General features: G+C 42.4%; 1 protein-coding gene and 1 long non-coding RNA gene across 2 annotated transcripts in view; one reads left to right on the top strand and one right to left on the bottom strand.

Moving 5' to 3' along the window:
- UST (uronyl 2-sulfotransferase) overlaps positions 1 to 20,443 on the bottom strand; it is a 326,326-nt gene that overhangs the window by 112,541 nt on the left and 193,342 nt on the right. Inside the window, exons 4-5 of the mRNA XM_054492129.2 lie at positions 12,064 to 12,143; positions 1,475 to 1,628 (exon numbers count right to left, since the gene is read on the bottom strand). Of these exons, the coding sequence (XP_054348104.1) occupies positions 1,475 to 1,628; positions 12,064 to 12,143 (234 nt within the window). The remainder of the gene's footprint in view (positions 1 to 1,474; positions 1,629 to 12,063; positions 12,144 to 20,443) is intronic.
- LOC129038734 (uncharacterized) lies at positions 1,356 to 11,755 on the top strand. Its single transcript, XR_008503220.1, has 3 exons — positions 1,356 to 1,477; positions 6,984 to 7,047; positions 9,860 to 11,755. It is a non-coding gene; the product is annotated as an uncharacterized LOC129038734 (long non-coding RNA).

The following is a 20,443-nucleotide window of genomic DNA, read 5'->3' as shown; positions in this document are numbered from 1 at the left end:
ATGCTCACCATCACTGGCCATCAGATAAATGCAAATCAAAACCACAATGAGATACCATCTCACACCAGTTGGAATGGCAATCATTAAAAAGTCAGGAAACAACAGGTGCTGGAGAGGATGTGGAGAAATAGGAACACTTTTACACTGTTGGTGGGACTGTAAACCAATTCAACCATTGTGGAAGTCAGTGTGGCGATTCCTCAGGGATCTAGAACTAGAAATACCATTTGACCCAGCCATCTCATTACTGGGTATATACCCAAAGGATTATATATCATGCTGCTATAAAGACACATGCACACGTATGTTTATTGCAGCACTATTCACAATAGCAAAGACTCGGAACCAACCCAAATGTCCAACAATGATAGACTGGATTAAGAAAATGTGGCACATATGCACCATGGAATACTATGCAGCCATAAAAAAGGATGAGTTCATGTCCTTTGTAGGGACATGGATGAAACTGGAAATCATCATTCTCAGTAAACTATCGCAAGAACAAAAAACCAAACACCGCATATTCTCACTCATAGGTGGGAGTTGAACAATGAGAACACATGGACACAGGAAGGGGAACATCACACTCTGGGGACTGTTGTGGGGTGGGGGGAGGGGGGAGAGATAGCATTGGGAGATATACCTAATGCTAGATGACGAGTTGGTGGGTGCAGCGCACCAGCATGGCACATGTATACATATGTAACTAACCTGCACATTGTGCACATGTACCCTAAAACTTACAGTATAATCATAACAATAAAAAAAAAAAAAAGAAAGACGCGCAACTCTGCCCTCTGTTTTTGTTACCAACCTCTGTGTTGCGGAAATAATTACTGGGCTCAAGACTAACATCCCTCATGGAGCTGAGGGCCCCAAAACAAGTCCAGAGAAAGCAAACAATTACTGGTGCAATGACAGGGTTCTATTGCGCTGTGGTGGAAATAACTCAGACTGTGAAGGCAGGAAACCCAGAAACAGTCGGTTGCAGCTGTGCCCTTACCTGAGAGGTGACTGTGGCAAATGCCACAACCTTTGGAATCTCAGGGTACTCATCTGAAAATACCTCTCCCTCCCACAGTGGTCATGGGAACTGAATGGGTTGAGGGATGAGAAGGGGCTCTGCCCCCTCTAACAGACACCCCCCAACACCTTTGTTCTTCTTAAGCACGACAGTGCTAGTCAGGACTCCTTAGGAAAGACTGTTTCCGCTCTGGGTCCCAAAACCTAGCACTAAAGACAACTGAGCAAAGCAAAATCAGAAAATCATTTGAGGAAATGTTCATTAGGATCTGGGTCACCCAGAACCAGTTTCTCTCGCCAAGACCTCCTTCCTGCAGAAGCACCCTCTCTGTGCCACGCTCCATGGAGGCGCCAAGGAGAAGGCCTGGGAAGGGAAGAGTGAGCCTTCCCTGGTGGTGGGGCCACTCCTCAGGCAGTGGGGAGACCACCTTTTGCATGCAACAGGACTTACCAGGTAGCGCTCCTCCTGCCTCATGCTGGGGGTGCGGATCATGTGATTTTGTTCCCCTCTCCAGTCTCCAAAGCGACGGAAAAAATAGTTAGATAAGAACCGGTTGACGGGGTCTCTAATGATGTTGATGTAGACAGGCTGGTCTCCTCCAAACCTAACACAAACATTGAGTTCGTTACAACCCATCACTGCAGGAGGAAAACAGGGCCTACTTAGACAACATCTCCCTTTCCCTCTAGGTTAACTTATTGAGAGATGACCTCCTATGCTAAGGTGCCAATGACACGTAATAAGCAAACAGTGTTTCCTGATAGGCATTTTATTACCATGCAGGAAGTGGGGGAGAATGATACCTGTTCCAGGTACCTGTTGAGGGGCTGCGAGGACATTTCATAGTATAGCCGGTACAAACCACGCCATTGTGCATGTTAAGGAAGAGATGGTGTCTAGTTTTCTTACTAGGCTGTAGGTTTCTTGAGGATAGGGGCCACTCTGTATTGGATTTAGTCTTTCCAATGGCTAGAACAGAGCCCACAGGGACACAATTGGCCCTCAGTGAATGTTTCAGTTGATTGGTAGGTTCTGACTGCCTTGCTGGTGAGATGGCACTTCCTCTACATTGTAATTCAAACAGTTCCAGGTCAGGTGCTCTGCAGTAAGGGAGTGAATAACAGCCAGTCTTCACTGAGCACTCGCTGTTCACCTTGTTCTGAATACCTCATGCAACCAGCTTGCTGAAGCCCCATAACACGTCAAAATAATTATAATTATCCTCATTTACACTTGGAGAAACTGAGGCAGGAATAAGGTTCATAACTTGTAGCTGAACTAGGATATGGGTCCAGGCAATCTGGCTCTAGAATCTATGCTCTTAATTATGGAAAAGTGATTTCCGGAGTTGAGGAAATTTTGTGTGGGATATCAAGAATGAAACAAAATTCAACATAATTATCCTCGAGTGATGGCAAGGGGCTTCAGATAAAAATAAAGCAAATAGCCAGGTGTTCCATTTTAATTCCTTCCATGAAAGGATTAGATGGGTCCACTAAATCTTGGCCCAAGAACAAGGTCTTCCTGAGGCAAAGTGATGAGATTGGCTGGATTTGTCTTAATGATTCCTTCTTTTTCTCTTTGAACTGCTTGAAAGCAGTAGCCTTGAGGAGTCCGGGGAGAGTGCCCCAGTCTCTGGGCAGAGGTCATGCTCTGGTGACCTCCTGAGGGGCCTGCAGGGTTCTCTAGCCCTATGACCTTGTGACCTTCTGAGGAACGTGCCTGGACATTCTGTCAGGGGTCAGAAAGAACTAAGAGAAAACAAACTGACAGGACCCCGCTCCTGCCTCTCTCCAGCTGGCAGACTCCATTCACCTTTCAAAACCCAGCCTGGAGTCACATCACATCCCTCAGCAATTAATGCCTAACCCAGGGTCCATGCCTCCCTCCTCTGTGCCCCGGGCCCTCTCTCCTGCACTGTGTGGAAATGTGTGCCTCTCCCATCAGACTGTGGGCCTCCTGCAGCCAGGAACAACACCCTCTAGCTCAGTGTGTGGCACACAGTAGGTGCTCGACAAATGATGACCAAATGAAGAAATGAACATCTGAGTGTGTGCCTCTCAGTGTTAACGTTTTTTCCCATATCATGGGGCTCTGTTGTCAGAGGAAAGTAATAACAAGCCCCCATCCTTTTCTGTGTATGAATTCATATAATGTTGTTCCTGGTTTATCTGCATTTTTAAAAAGAATCTTCAGAGAGAAGAATCCAAAGGAACAACTCTGAGATAGTGGAATTTCAGGTACCAGGACACATGAATGACACCCTGGAGCCCTTAAATACTACCACATTGGAACACACTGCTCATGGGTGAAATTAGCCTTGCAATGTGAATCTTGTTAGTTCTCAGAAATACACATTCATGTAACTGGATGAACAACTAACTGGAGTCCCAGGAGTTAGCTGTGCCAACCACTGGCTAACTACTGTACACACACCAGGTTTATCCCCCTTTTAAAATTAAATTGGGTTTCATATCGATGATAAACAGCAACTAAAGTAATAAAGCTAGGGACTAGGAAGACAAGACTTGCATACCAAATATGCACCTAATTAGATCCTCAAAATTGCTTCATGCTTTTAAAAACCTCAACTATTCTTCTATGTTCATGTGAAGAATGACTGCTAGTGCTAGTTAGCAGAACTGCCCAATCATGTGAATCCATGCACAGCATCCCATCAGGAGATGGCTCTCAGCCTCACCACTGCCATCTTTGATCAATGGCAAGAGAAGTAAGGACTGGCAAGTCTTGATGAGCATGGATGACTTGCTCTTGTTTGCACGTTGAAACCCAATGCAAGATTTCCAGAATAATTTTCCAAAATGGACATTTTAGATGGCTTAAGAATGTATTGTCAAGTATCAGATAATATAGTAGGCTCTCTCTAGAAGTTTCTAACTATGAGAAAGAGGTGTCTTGTATATATCTTCCCCTTTGCAGAAGGCAATAATGATTGCAGGCTGCCAGCCCTCTGTACACACAGCTTCCGCCAAATTGGGAAAATCTGAGGTGACACGTCCGTTATACAGAAGAGGCCAGAATACCACCATGCTACCACCAGGGACCAGAGCATAGCACATGTCCTAGTGCCTGAGTAGGGAAGCAAATTTCCCTACCCTCATTCCATCTTCTTTCAGCATCAGTTTCTCCTCTAAGTATTTCAAAACTCTGGTCAGAATTTCTGGCTACTGTTTATAAAGTCCCTGGGTCACCTGAATCTTTTGCTCACTCATGATTTCATTCTGGGGGTGAGAATGGTTTGTACCCTACCATCCCATACAGTGATTTTTAAAAGCCTTGAGAGAAGATTCCACAACCTCCCTGTGAAGTCCACTGTATCAGTTGAAAAGTCTTTCTTATACTCAGCCAATATTTAACATTTTCTTTTATGCACACTTCCTTTTGTTTGAACCATTTGACACAAAGGATTTGCGTCTCCTATGCTTCTACAATGCTTAGCCTTTTCAACTTCAATTTTAATTCCTTTAACTTTCTGTTGTTTCTTTCAAGCATTCCTTTGGCTTTTATCTTAAGACTTATTTCCCTTCGTTTTATAATCTAAAGCTCTAATTTGATCTTTATGGAGCTCTAAAAAATTGTGGTGACTACGGCTGATCACAGGTTCTAAGTGGTGCATACACTAGAGAGTAGAAGAGTCAGGCCATATTTTGTTTTTTGTTCAACAACACACCCTTTTGTCCTTCAGTCACCACAATTACTCCTCCATCTTTGAAGCTCTCTTTTAAGTCATCCTAAAATAGCAGGCATTAACAATTTCTTCGACATTTGTTCACAGATCCTATTCACCGACTCTGTAATCACTCCTCTGGGCTTCCTTCGGACTCTGCAAATGTGTCATATTTTTAAAATTTTTACTCATTTTTTTGATGAGAAGATGAAGATCTGCAGCAGGGAATAATTTTCTAGGAAGCATAACTGCATGGTTCTCACTCTGAGAGGCATTTCCGAACACCTCATTCTGAGCATTTTCATCAGCATCGGTCCCACACTGCTACCTCAATCAATTAATCAACCCATCGATAATATTAGTCACCTCTTCAACAGCTACACAAAGCACTAGGGTAAAAATTTTAGGTGTATTTTCATCAAAATTTGAAAGGCATTCTTCCTGAGGTAATAATTATTGCACATATTAAATCAATACTTAAGACCAGAATTATCCTGGAGAATTAAGACTGTTTTGTACTCCAATTATAGTAGAGATTACTGTGATTGGGATCAGTTTTTGAAAGTATATCCTGTTCTTCTAAGAAATTCTAGTAAAATATATATATTTGCCCTTTTCATCATTTTAAAGTGTACAATTCAGTGGTATTAAAACATTCACATTGTTGTGAAGTCATCATCATCACCCGTCTCCAGGACGTTTTCATGATCACAAATGGAAACTCTGTCCATTCAACAAAAAAATCCCTTTTCCTGCTTTCCCCACCCCTGGTAACCACCATTCTGCCAAAAACCTACCTCCTTTTTAGCCTCTGGCCTGGAAGCAGAGGTTATCTTTGTGCCACTACCTACATTAAAGGGCGAAAAGTACCATAGGCCAGAGGCCCAGGGCTTTGACCCTTGTCAGTGAGGGAGGAAGACACTTTGAAGTGAGAGAAAGGCCATCATGGAAAAGAACAGGACCTTTTGGGGGCAGAGTGAGGAGTGGCTGAGGCGGAGAAGGGTACAGCTGGCTGTTTATTTTTGAGATAAGAGTTTCGCTCTTGTTGCCCAGGCTGGAGTGCAATGGCATGATCTCAGCTTACTGCAACATCTGCCTCCCGGGTTCAAGCAATTCTCCTGCCACAGTCTCCCAAGTAGTTGGGATTACAGGCGCCCATCACCATGCCCATCTAATTTTTGCATTTTTAGTAGTGATGGGGTTTCGCCATGTTGGCCACGCTGGTCTCGAACTCCTGACCTCAAGTGATCCGCCTGCCTCAGTCTCCCAAAGTGCTGGGATTACAGGTGTGAGCCACTGCGCCCAGCCAAGCTGGCTGTTAAAGGGCCCTTTGCTGGAGCCCGTCACAGTAACAAGAGTTCCTGAACGTCCAGTGGGGGCCAGCATGGTGGGGAGGTCTGACTTCTGTCCTCACACACCCTGCAGTGGGCATTCCATCTCCTCTGCCCAGGACTAGACCCCCCCCCGCACCACCCATCACAAAACACAAGCAGAAGAGACAGCTGTGCTCTGCTCTCCGGTCTGTCCTAAGGCAGGAGAGATGGAAACATTTGCTGTGAGAAGCTGAGACAAATGGGGAAGGAGGTGGGTAGTTGGGTCAGGGCTCCTGCTCACAGAGGAAGATGAATTGACAAGGCATGAAATAAACAGTAAGGAATAATCAGGAAATGAGAGAAAGTCCAGATTATACTCATCCCTGATGGGCCAACACAGCTGGTGGCCCATGCAGTGGCAGAGATCCACTCCCCATAGAGGGAAAAGCAGAAACATGAGGAAGAAAGTGCCAATTTAGGAAGATGAGCCCAGCCAGGGTTCACATAGGGAAAACTCAGAGAAAACTCGCACTTGTAAATGGAACTGCTGCACTGTGTTTAAGGTGCCAGAGACGGTGTTAACTGCTAATGCCGATTTTCACTTTGGTGTTTTCTTCAGAGTTTGCAGAGTCTGTCAAATGACAAGGGATTCGAAGGACACAGAATTGAAAGGGATCACTTGGCTAAGAAGAATAAAAAAGTCAACATTTACAAATAAGATGTGAAAACCAAATTGACTTGTGGACTTAGCGAAGTCTGATTTGTTTGGTTAAATAATGCCATCAGAGGGCAGAGTTTGTTCGCAAAAGTTGATACAAGAAACACTGTTCACATCAGTAATTGAGACTTCACTTGTAGGGAAGAGAAAAGGTGTCCAAAATGCATCCCCTTGCACATCACACCCCACTGCTTTTCTGGTGATTGACTAATTTTCACATTGTTTGTTTGTTTTTGCAAGTTACTATTGGCACTGGAACCATCATCTGAGATATGTGAGAAAACAGAAATGGAAGCAAAGGAAGGTGAGGCGGTCATAGGAGAGAAAGGAAGAATGATGTGAAAAAAGGATAAGGGAAGTGGTGGTTTGAAATTCTTTAGCATATTGGTGTCTCTTATAATGCATTTGGACTCTTTTGACAGCATCGGGTTCTGAGGCAAAGCTTCTTAAGGGTTTCCCTGCAAAAGCACATTTGGAAGGGTGAGGGGCATTATAGATTGCAAAAATATTTATACCCCCCAAAAAATAAAAGCCTAGAAAATAAATAAAATTGGGGGCAGGGGACAGACAAATTTGAATTGTAGTCTGTCGCAAGGCTTTCTAGTGTGGGGATCTAAGATAGATTTGGAGGGATGCTGTTGATGTTGGAAAGTTGATCTTTTTCAGAAACTGCTTCTTAAAGTTAACTCTGGAAACTGAAAAAAGATACCTGAAAGCATAGTATACAAATATTAAAAATCCTACTTAAACATCCTAACAAAGAGAAGCACCTTTTAAGCCAAGGTAGTTTTAACTCAATTCTCCAGATAGTCCAGGTGAAAAACATTTGCCTGGCTTGAATTTCTAGGGAGTTCCACAACTATGTGCAACAGCAACCCAGTGTGCAACTCAGGAATCCCCACTGAAGCCTGAGATCTCTGCTGAGCTCGCTGTGCATAAGTGCCTGGGCAGGAAACCTTCCCTGAGGCAAAACACCTGATTGGTCTGAACCAATTACGTCCCATCTTTGGATTAATAAAACTAGATATGGTTCCTTCTAACTCTAAAAAAGGAAAAAGAAGAAACAGGACAAGAAGCCTAGATGGTGAAAAAAACGAAGTAGGTCAGCTATAGAAACACCAAGTGTTCACAGGCTCGCATTTTACATGACTCAAGACTGTCTAAATTTCAAGGTAAAAATGCCATCTTTAATGGAATAAAAAAAGAAAGGGCAATTAGCTATGATATAATGCCTTACCCTTCAAAAGTTCTGACCGTTTGTGTGCAAAAAAAGTGTGGGGAGGGAGGCCTGACTTTCATCCTTACAGTCTGCTTGCCGGCAAGTACCGTGCGGCATGTTAACGATGTGCGGAGGATTGGAAATATCAACAATAATATTAGGTTGCAGTGTCAGTTCTTCTCATGGGAACCTCATTATCCTGAAACAAGCAATAGGTCTGTCAGCAGCTATAAGGGTAGGTTTCTTAAGATCAGCTTCATTATCTTTATACCTTATCATTCAAAATACATCTAAAAGTTATTTTTTAAAGTATGTTAATGTCCTTAGCTTTGCATGGTGGCTCACGCCTGTAATCCCAGCACTTGGGAGGCTGAGGTGGGCAAATCACTGGAGGTCATGAGTTTGAGGCCAGCCTGGCCAACATGGTGAAACCCTGTCTCCACTAAAAATAGAAAAATTAGCCAGGTGTGGTGGTGCATGCCTATAATTCCAGCTACTCGGGAGGCTGAGGCAGGAGAATCGCTTGAACTGAGGTTACAGTGAGCTGAGATTGCACCGCTGCACTCCAGCCTGGGCGACAGAGTAAGACTCCATCTCAAAAAAAAGTAATATCAAAGGCCTCTTAAGTTCCAGCTTAGTTGTTTTCCTCTTGTCAATTGCATATTGACAGAGAAATTTTCCTTAAATAAAGCTATTCCCTTAAACAACGAAAAGCTGATTTTTAATGTCCCATGTTCTATGAGTGGAACAATCGTAATCTTGTCATATATTAAAGTTCAACTGATCATGCTCTTCATTTTTATGGAAGTCTGGTAGCTAAGAGCCCAGGCCCTGGTATGTGGGTGTGAAGAGAGGAGGAGGTTGCTCCTGGGGAGTCAGTTTTGGCTTTTTATTGAAAGCAGCAAAGCTGGTCAGGCAGTCTCTTGTTATTTCTGCTTAAAACTCTTGACTGCTGTTCCAGTCCAGTCATGTCCATCCTGGGTTGCACTGCATCCCTTTCAGTTCCTCTTGGCCCTGCTCTTCTGCTGGTCACTGTGCTGGGAATGCCCTCCCCCTTCACTTGTCTAAAGCTGACCCATTCCTCACCTCCCCGCAGAAACACCTTCCCAGAGTCCTCGTCCCACAGGGAAGTTCCTGCCTCCCACCTCCACTAGGGGAAGCCCTGTGACCACCCTCTCCTTACATCCGTCACACTTTAATGGAAGAAGAACTTAAGAGTCTCCCGAAGGCAAGAAAAACATTTAACGTTGACTGCAGAAGCCCCAGTTCTCGTGTAGTGTATAGAAGAGAGAAGGTAATCCATAGACATGTGTTTAATTGAGTAAAATGGAACTGAGGGAGGAGAAGCAGAGCCCAGCCCTGTCCTCAAGGTGTTTCCATAGAAACCAAGTCAGGAGCTGGGCAGTGGGCTCAGCCAGAGACGTCTACAGAATTGCCTTTTTAAGTGCCACTCTGAATGTATATAGCATCTGATACGTTTTGTGTCCCCACCCAAATCTCATCTTGAATTGTACATCTGTAATTCCCACATGTTGTGGGAGGGACCTGATGGAAGATAATTTGAATCATGGGGTGGTTTCCCCCATACTGTTTTCGTGGTAGCGAATAAGTCTCACAGGATATGATGGTTTTATCAGGGGTTTCCGCTTTTGCATCTTCCTCATTTTCTCTTGCCGCCACCATGTAAGAAGTGCCTTTCGACTCCTGCCATGATTCTGAGGCCTCCCCAGCCACGTGGAACAGTAAGTCCAATTAAACCTATTTTTCTTCCCAGTCTTGGATATCAGCAGCATGAAAACGGACCAATACAGCATCCTTCTCTCAGAAGGCTTTTCCTTCACAGGTTCAGAGCATCCCTATATGGTAGGGATGACTGAGAAGTGTCCTTGTTTTACAGATGAAAAAATAGAAAACAGAGACCCCCAAGAGGTTGAACGGCTTGCCGAGAATCATGACCAGTTGGGAGGCCAGTTCTGACACCAGAGGTCCTGACGGCCAGGCCAGCACTGTTTTCTGTAGACATGGTATCTTCTAAAAGGCATTTATCATTTTTTTTTCCTTTCAGAATTAAATAGAGACTAAACTCCTGTACATGTGTTTGATGGTAGAGGCCATAACAGAACATGGCCACCATACTGTGATCTGCCGACCCAATTAAGATACTGGCCATGGCTTCCAATTTGTGTTTTACACTGTTCAGAGATAAATATTTAAAATTTGTTGCATTGCAATCTGTTTGGTTGTAAAGATTTGACCTATGAAGCAAGAAGTGTTCATGAATGAGGTTTAAGGATGTCACGGGTGACTCAGAAGGCAACGCGCTAGAACAGCAAGGATCAGGGAAGCAGCGCTTTTCTCTTTGCAAGTCATAAAACACAACACCTGAAAGAGCTAATAAGCCTTGTTATCGAATCATGTCTAATAATATGCTTGTGGCCTTCTGGAATTAAGAGGCAGGACACACACCCCGGATAATCCAGTAACAAGCCATTTTATAAATGTGGTTGAAAACACAGTCCTAGCTGCCCAGCACCTGGCCCTGGGTCACTGTGGAAAATTTGCAGGAGTCCTGTTACCATCCCAGGAACTCTGGTTTTCAGGAAGGCCCAGGAAACTTCAGGGAACACTTGCTTTTAAAGATAAGGCAGTAACTCCTTTTCTCTGCTTAATAACTTGCTTTACTAAATCTCATTCTTTGCACTTAACTTGCACAGGACCTGCTGCACAGCAGCGAAGTCCTTGGATGGCTGAAATCTTCTTCCAGCCAGGTGGGTTGTCAGGCACCCTGGACCAGGGCAAGAGCTCCTCCAGAGCCAGCTCCCTGGGTGCCTGGCCTGCAGGAGCCACTGGGTCAGCACCAACTAGCAGATGTTGCCTGCTGCCCTGGGTCCTTTGGTGCTCTCGTGTGGACCTGCAAGGAACTGTCAACCCCATGTTAAGATGACAGAAGTGCCCGTCAGATGGCTGACAAGGGAGGCCTGGAGGTTCACAGGCTGGTCTCCAGCAGATCTGCCTCTGGATCCAGTAATCTGTCAGCCATTAGACAGCAGCTGTGAATGCAGACTTGAGCCAGCACAAGGAGAGCAAAACACTAAGGGCCATCAGCAAAGGACTGAGGCACAGTGACAATCAACCTATGCTAATGAAAGACTGGGGAAGAGGACACTCAGAACCTGAAGCTAGTAATTTAACAAATAGGGAATCTAAAAACCTGAATTTGAAGATTTGCATTGTTATCAGAAGACCACAGCTGCTGGAAACAAAAACCAGAATTTTAAATACCTCCCCAGCATCAAACACGCGAGGCTTAGAAAATCAAATGGTTTACAGTCATGCATTGCTTAATGTCAGGGGTACATTCTGAGAAATGCATCATTAGGCGATTTCGTGGTTGTGCAAGCATCATAGAGTACACACACAAACCTCGATGGCGCGGCCTACTGCGTATCTATGCTGTAGAGTACAGCCTATTGCTTCTGGGCTACAAACCTGGACAGCATGTGACTATACTGAATACTGGAGGCAACTGTGACACAATAATAATCATTTGTGTATCTAAACATAGAAAAGATATGGTAAAAATACCATATTATAATCTTATGGATTAATATATATATGAGGTCTGTCATTGACCAAAATGTCATGATGTGGCACATGACTGTATTAAAAAGACAGACAGAGGCTGGTACTTTGGATCCTAGAAAATACTCATTACTCTAGCACTAAATTATTTCTAGAGTTCTGTGCAGGTTCAAATTGTACAAAAATGTGCAATAAAATATTTAAGCTAAAATACCCATCTCCTGCCTTCTTATTTGTTTCAATACAAAATCTGATTCCTTTTTAAAAAAGAGCTATTAGGTCAAATGGCTTCTCATTAAAAAATAATTCCAAGTTTTCATAAGATTTAAGACAGTAGTCTAGGAAGAAATGAAGTTTCTGTTCAAATATTTCAAATTTTGATCCCTCTGTAGCAAAAATAAATGGATTAAAAATGTCTTTTCAAGGGCAATTGCACTACCTTGTAAATAAAGGTAGATTTCTAAAGTAATTATTCATTAGAAGAAAATGAAAGAACCATTAAACTGGAAAATGTCTTACCTTGAGAAGTTGAGGAAATGAACATGTCGAGTGAATAAATAGGGTTGTTCGGCAGTACTTATATTTTTAATCAGTTCCATCTATTAAAAAAAGTACAAAATTAGCATATATAGGATCTAATTTACCAAGCCATATTAAGTTAAAGGTTATCTATCTGACTGTTTTTATTCCCACTTATTACCACTGGACCAGCAGTATAAGCGCAACATTTATCAAGTTTTACATAAGGCTCCTTTGTGAATAAAACAGTGCTATCCAAATTGATAGTCCCGTGTCTCATTTAGTTGATTGTTACCATGAAAGCAACGTGACAGATTAAGTAATTGCGACTGGAGAAATCAGTGTGTTGCTGTACTAAAATGTAAATAAAAGAATGCCTTCTAGCCCTTCCTTTAAAGTCAAATCAAGGAAGGAGGTTAGTCATTATCTTATTCGTAATGATATTATTGGGATATACAAAAATATTGAAACAGGTGCTGCAGAATTTAAAAATGGAATAAAATGAGGTACTACTTCATTCTTGTGCTCCTTGACTATGAAATTTATAAGGAAAATATTCTATAGGAAACACATAAACCCCCAAATGTCTTGGTTTTTTGGTGGGTGGTCATCTGAATTATTTATTTGCAGTTATCAGCAAGGCAAAAAGTAGTTTATATTCGTATAAACTAACTTTTATGGCCTTCTGGAACATGTCATGATACAGAAAATGTTTAGTAAAATCTGTTAGAAATTCCAAGCATTCTTATGACTCCCTAACTTTCTGAACTTCTCTTTCCCTAGTTTTTCTGGTTGGCCCCATCAAAACGAACACACTGTGGAATTTTTAAAACGCACATTGCAGCTTGCTACTTTGGATGAATGTCAGAAGTGCAACATTTCATGTTTTATGAAATAGTTCAAGTTGAAAAACTGGAAACAAAATCAGTCATTCACATGTTAACCGCAGTAGCAACAAGAACAATAAAATAAGAGTCTGGAACTCCAGGTTTGTCTCAAACATGACAGAAAACCAGAGTCTGCCTTGTTCCTTCATGTCTAACACAGGGGCTGACACATATATAAGTGCTCAATAAATATTTGTTTAATGAATTAACTCCAACTAGTACACGCTTTATAGATTATTACATTAGGATCTCAGTGTGTAAACCTTGTAATTAGATATTCAAGCTCACAACAATTGAAGGAATGAAACTGAATTTTAAAGGTAAATGACTAGCAGTTCATAAACCCTGTGTTTCTGTTAGTCAGTGGCAGGTATGAGTGAATAATGGTCTGTCTGTCCTTAAGCCTCAGTATAAAAGGAAATTGAATCCTGCCTCTTTATCTACTGTTTATCCTCGACACACCACCTGCAAGTGCTTGTTTTTGGTAGTAAACTTCCTGCGTGGTCACGTTGTTAATTTTGATTTTTGATGCATTTACTAATGGAATTACTGGTTTGGAGACATAACCATACGTAATTTATCTCTGAGGGTGCCTGCTTGGAAAAATAACTCTTGACTGTGTGTATGTTTAATGTAAAGACCATTAACGCTTTTATCTCTAGGTTATTTTATTCAGATATTTCTCTGCACACAGAAGAGTCATACAAGAAAGCCCCCTAGTACTGTACAAGAAAACTGGAAGAACAGGCCAGAAGGAAAAACGTTTCTTTCACATATTCCACATTAAATTATATTCTCTAAACACATGTCAATGTGTTAAATTTAATGGAAGAATAGTAGTAGTTAGAGTTTGAGAACAGTGTCATAATAGTCATAAAGCTGTCTATTTCAGGAGAAAAAAATGGATTAGCAGTGACAATGTATAACTCTTTCTAGACGTATTTTTAAACATAGAATCAAGGTACTAATGCTCGTGTTTATTGTATTAGCACAGTGAAGGCAGAGGGTACATTTTAGCTCTCAGCCGGTTTGATCTTCACAAATTCTAAGACTTTCCTTGTTTCTGGTGACAAGCAGTCATCTTCTGAACTGGTTGCTGACATCGCTTGAGGTCTCTCGCCTGGTCCTCCCCCCATGGCCAGCAGCCTGCCTCTTCCTCCACCTAAATCTTATTTGCAGGAGAGGCATCGGGGGTGACAATGGCACCACCTAAAATCACCAACGAGCCACCTCTCCTCTCCCTGGCTCATGCGGGACCACTCCTGGTCTTTATTCCGATTCCATGCCATAAATTCACTCATCATTCATTGAGTACTTATTAGTCACTGGAGATAAAAACAGGAATAAGATGGGTGGGAAGACACAAGAAGAAGACAGTGGAATATGTCCTAACGGTGCCCTCAAACTCCACCATGGCCACAAACACAAACACTTAATCCTCACCCATCTTTACTCTTTATCCAGCCTCATCCATCTCTGGACAGTCTGGTTCAGGTTACTGGTGCTCGGCATATTCCCACCTTTGATCCAGCTCTTTTCTGGACTCCCATATTCAATGGTGTGTTGAGCCATGTGAATTCCACCTGTGCTATTTCCCTCAACTGGCTCTCAGGACCACACATGCTGTGGCCAGCCAAATGAGAGCCCTCCATGTTCCTTCCTCACACTAAAGTCTGACCAAGTCCAAGCTCAAGTTTAAGTTCCCTTTTCTAGAATGTTCTTCTGCTACTCTGTGTGTGTCTAAATACTAACCACTCTTTACCTCTGGCTAAAATATCTACCCCTCCAAGTAGCCTTCCTGGATAGCCCTTTTCATTCAACATCCTTTGATCTCCCCTCTGTGTCAGGCAATGTTGCTCAGGGTTATGGCTATAGAGATGATGGATTTGGTTCTTGCTGTTAGGAAGCTGTCAGAGTCTTGTGGGTGAGGTGGACTAAGAGGCAGGTACAATCATGTGATAACCACCATGAGGTAGATGGTAGATAAGTGAAGCACCTCTCTCTACTTTCAGATGGGGAGGTAATGCTTCCCCAAGGAGGTTTTCCTGAGTAGTCTGGAAGGGCCTAGAGGAGTTAGCCAGGAAAGAAAGGGATTCATGGCATTGCAAATAATGAAGAGCAGATACAAAAGGCAAAACATAAAATGATACGGCACCAAGGAACTGCAGGAGTTCAGTGTGCCAGAGGTGTTCAGTGATCCGAGATGGGATCAGCAAAGTAGCAGGTGAGACTAGAGAATCAGGTAAGAGTCAGGCAATGGAGGGCCCTGCAGATCACAGCAGGAATTCTGACATTTATTCTGTGGGTCATCAACAGCCAGAAAAAATTCTTTTTTCCAGATCTGAGGACAGGGTGGAGAACGTGAAGAAGGGTAAGGATTAGATACAGAAGCACAGCCAGGAAGACTGGGCAATAATCCCAACAGCAAATGACAACGGCATGAACTGAGGTCGTGGTTTTCAGTGTGGTCCCCAGACCTGCAGCATCAGCATCACCTGAGACTTGTTAGAAATGCAAATTCTCAGGCTCTGCCCCAGGCCTTCTGAATTAGAAGCAACTCTGGGGGAAGGGGTGCCAGCAGTCTGTGTTTTGCCAAGCCTTCCAAGGGATGCTAAGGCCCAAAAGTGTGAGAACCACTGAACTAAGTCAATGTAAGTAAGACAGAAGGGGAGGTTCCGGGAGGGTTAAGGAGATGACCACCTGCCAGCAGAAGGGAGGCAGGGCGAGTGGCCAAGAGAGCTTCCTTTCCAGATTCCTGGCTAGGACAACCGAATACGTGATGGTATCCATTCATGGAGATGGGCAATGCTGGGGGAGGAACAAATTTCACTGCAGATAAGGGGGGAAATGGGCTTGGTTTTGAACATGACCTTCCACAGCAGTGTATCTGAAAATTTTTCAGGACATGAACTTTCTACATTACATTGTAGTTGAGTTTGTGCACGAGTCTGAGCTGGAATGTAAATTCTGTGAGGGTTGGGGGCAGGCTTTATCCCCTAGAAAGCCTACTCAAGGTACTTGGCATTCACAATTGCTTCAAAGAGAATAAAATACCTAGGAATCCAACTTACAAGGGATGTGAAGGACCTCTTCAAGGAGAACTACAAACCACTGCTCAAGGAAATAAAAGAGGATACAAACAAATGGAAGAACATTCCATGCTCATGGGTAGGAAGAATCAATATTGTGAAAATGGCCATACTGCCCAAGGTAATTTACAGATTCAATGCCATCCCCATTAAGCTACCAATGACTTTCTTCACAGAATTGGAAAAAACTACTTTAAAGTTCATATGGAACCAAAAAAGAGCCCGCATCGCCAAGTCAATCCTAAGCCAAAAGAACAAAGCTGGAGGCATCACGCTACCTGACTTCAAACTATACTACAAGGCTACAGTAACCAAAACAGCATGGTACTGGTACCAAAACAGAGATATAGATCAATGGAACAGAATAGAGCCATCAGAAATAACGCCACATATCTACAACTATCTGATCTTTGACAAATCTGAGAAAAACAAGAAATGAGGAAAGGATTCCCTATTTAATAAATGGTGCTGGAAAAACTGGCTAGCCATATGGAGAAAGCTGAAACTGGATCCCTTCCTTACACCTTATACAAAAATCAATTCAAGATGGATTAAAGACTTAAATGTTAGACCTAAAACCATAAAAACCCTAGAAGAAAACCTAGGCATTACCATTCAGGACATAGGCATGGACAAGGACTTCATGTCTAAAACACCAAAAGCAATGGCAACAAAAGCCAAAGTTGACAAATGGGATCTAATTAAACTAAAGAGCTTCTGCACAGCAAAAGAAACTACCATCAGAGTGAACAGGCAACCTACAAAATGGGAGAAAATTTTTGCAACCTACTCATCTGACAAAGGGCTAATATCCAGAATCTACAATGAACTCCAACAAATTTACAAGAAAAAAACAAACAACCCCATCAAAAAGTGGGCGAAGGACATGAACAGACACTTCTCAAAAGAAGACATTTATGCAGCCAGAAAACACATGAGAAAATGCTCACCATCACTGGCCATCAGAGAAATGCAAATCAAAACCACAATGAGATACCATCTCACACCAGTTAGAATGGCAATCATTAAAAAGTCAGGAAACAACAGGTGCTAGAGAGGATGTGGAGAAATAGGAACACTTTTACACTGTTGGTGGGACTGTAAACTGGTTCAACCATTGTGGAAGTCAGTGTGGCGATTCCTCAGGGATCTAGAATTAGAAATTCCATTTGACCCAGCCATCTCATTACTGGGTATATACCCAAAGGATTATAAATCATGCTGCTATAAAGACACATGCACATGTATGTTTATTGCGGCATTATTCACAATAGCAAAGACTTGGAACCAACCCAAATGTCCAACAATGATAGACTGGATTAAGAAAATGTGGCACATATACACCATGGAATACTATGCAGCCATAAAAAATGAGTTCATGTCCTTTGTAGGGACATGGATGAAATTGGAAATCATCATTCTCAGTAAACTATCGCAAGAACAAAAAACCAAACACCGCATATTCTCACTCATAGGTGGGAATTGAACAATGAGAACACATGGACACAGGAAGGGGAACATCACACTCTGGGGACTGTTGTGGGGTGGGGGGAAGGGGGAGGGATAGCATTGGGAGATATACCTAATGCTAGATGACAAGTTAGTGGGTGCAGCACACCAGCATGGCACATGTATACATATGTAACTAACCTGCACATTGTGCACATGTACCATAAAACCTAAAGTATAATAATAATAATAATAATAATAAAGAAAAAAAAGGTACTTGGACAGAACATACACCCCACAAATATTTATAAAATGAAGCTATCATCTTTAGAAATCCTTTTTGGAGTCAAGAAATGTATAGTTAACTGAAGACAGAATTATCTAGCACTTAGGCTATGAATTTAGCCTTTCTGAGACAGACCCATATGTTCATTATCCTGGTGTCACATGGAGCAAACAGTCTTACCATTATAACATCCAGGACACAACACCATCAAACAGACTCCTATTTTCTGAGTGCACCACGGTGCTCTTTATACATATGGTGTCATTTAATCCTCACAAGGACCTCATGAATAAGTATTATTATTATTATTATTATTATTATTATTACTTTGAGATGAAGTCTCTGCTGCCAAGGCTGGAGTGCAGTGGATAAGAACCCCACAGATAAGTATTATTATTATTATTATTATTATTTTGAGACGAAGTCTCACTCTGCTGCCCAGGCTGGAGTGCAGTGGTGCAGTCTTGGCTCACTGCAACCTCCCCCTCCAAGGTTCAAGCGATTCTCCTGCCCCAGCCTCCCGAGTAGCTGGGATTATAGGCGCCCACCACCACGCCCAGCTAATTTTTGTGTTTTTAGTAGAGACAGGCTTTCACCATATTGGTCAGGCTGGTTTTGAACTCCTGACCTCAGGTGATCCACTGGCCTTGGCCTCCCAAAGTGCTGGGATTACAGACGTGAGCCACCGTGTCCAGCCATGGATAAGTATTATTATCCCTACTGTAGAGGTTAAGAAACTGAGGCACAAAAGACTGCATTGGTTGCTTAAAGCCTCATCCACACAAAGAGGTAAAGCCAGGATTGAAATCCAAGTCTTTCCAATCACTAAACCCTGTTTTTTATTTACTGGCTGCAATCTATTCACCATTCCCACCGAGATTTGATCTATACATAATCTTTCAAAATGGAAGGAACAGATTGGTTAGCACAAAACTCTGGAGAACAAAGAAGGTTTATGGAATATAAATTTTCTTCTTTTCTTGTGATGTGCTGAAAATTTGAAAGAAAGTTCTAACAGATGGAAAAGCATTATGAAATAATACAAAAATAAAAGCTTTAAAATGCCAGAGATAATACTTTTTAAAAGTTCTAGGTGGGAAAACTGAGTATACATCCTAACAAGAACAGAAAATTAATTTTAAATACTAAAAAAGATAACTATGTAATGAAAGATATCTAAAAGAAAAAAATCAGATCACAGCATATCAGTAAGTAGTTCCTAATATTTTGCTTTCAACCTGACTGGCTGGGATGGTACAGCAGAAAACCTTTACCTGCAGTTCTACCAACACAGTCAGACTTTGCTCCTGACTTCTTGCCAAATATTTGTCAGCAGAGGTGGTATCGTTCTACGTGGTTCATAAGTGAATTCTGTGTCACTCATGAACACCCAGACGTCTTATAATTTTGCAAAGCATTTTACAGAAAGGACATGTTTTTAACATATCAAAGCAAAATAAGGAGTAGCTCAGAGGAAGAGCCTTGGCCCTTGAACCTCAGAGCCTGGGAAGATGGCTGGAGGCTCCGGTGACCCTTCCGTCTTCCCGCAGTATGGGGTAGCCCTTGTAAGCAGGAGGCAGGATGGCCTGCGGGAAGCAGTCAGTGCAACACATGCCTGCAATGAAGAAGAAGTCCACCAGGGGGAGCAATGACATGATCAAGGCAAAGAGCCTGGGTCTGAATTAGAGAAAATCAATCTCATGGCTGCAACTGGAAGGAAAGGAAAAAGTTATTTTATTTTTGCAGGACTTGCTGCTTCTTCCTTGTTTTTCTCTTTTTTTTCCACCAAGTTTCTATTAGCGGACTCAGTTTCTGTCTGTAGGGCTCCAAGACTAAACGTCTGCAGGGCTGTGTGAACTAATCCCTGTGGCGTGGAAAGGGACCAGGCTCCTCTCTTTGGTTTGACTCTAAGGTCCAGCTGGAGCACCTCTCATGCCTGTGGACACTGTCCCCACTCCTATAAAGTGGGGAAGTTCTGAGGGTCATTCTAAGTGAGGCTTTTCCAAAACATGTCAAGCCAGAGAAAGGTTCCTGGGATAAATAGAGAGGCTCATGAGGAGACAACACTTCATAAAACTTCAGGGATGCATGGAGTCTTCAGGGGTTTGAGAGAGTCTCAGGTAACAGCGGGATTTTCCTAGTGTAGTAAAGGATTCACTTCAATAAAAGGAAAACTTTCTAATAATCAGAGGCTTTTGTGAAATCATTCCTCGCTAGGGCTGTGCGTGAGGACCTCTTCGGGAGTTTTTCCCCTGCAAAATACAAATAACTTTGGCTCTGCCTTTACAAGTTTAGCTCTGTATTTTGCAGTGGGACCTGAATACACATATTGTGAGAAAGCTCCCCAGAAGATTTTGGTGCCTATCATGATTAAGAACCATTTTTTATTAACCCATGTATGCCTAGTGTTCCATTATTGGAACGCTAAGCATGTGGGAGTTATTTGCATCCTGCTGCTCAAGGTCATTGCCAAGGTCTGATTGCAAAAATTAAAAAAAATTGCTACCTCAGGCATAAATGGAATAGCTTCCCACTGTTTACTGAAGAAAGTTCCAACTCTGAAGCCCAGCATTTAAAGTTTGGGATTTGACCCTCGTTTGCTTTCAAGTCTTATTCTTCCACATTATTCTTAATTTACACTATATTTTAATCAGATTCCTGTACACACT

This window comes from Pongo pygmaeus, chromosome 5 (assembly GCF_028885625.2).
Source record: "Pongo pygmaeus isolate AG05252 chromosome 5, NHGRI_mPonPyg2-v2.0_pri, whole genome shotgun sequence".
Lineage (NCBI taxonomy): Eukaryota > Metazoa > Chordata > Mammalia > Primates > Hominidae > Pongo > Pongo pygmaeus.
The sequence above is the reverse complement of the archived record's forward strand: the minus strand, read 5'-3'. Positions and strand labels throughout refer to the sequence as shown.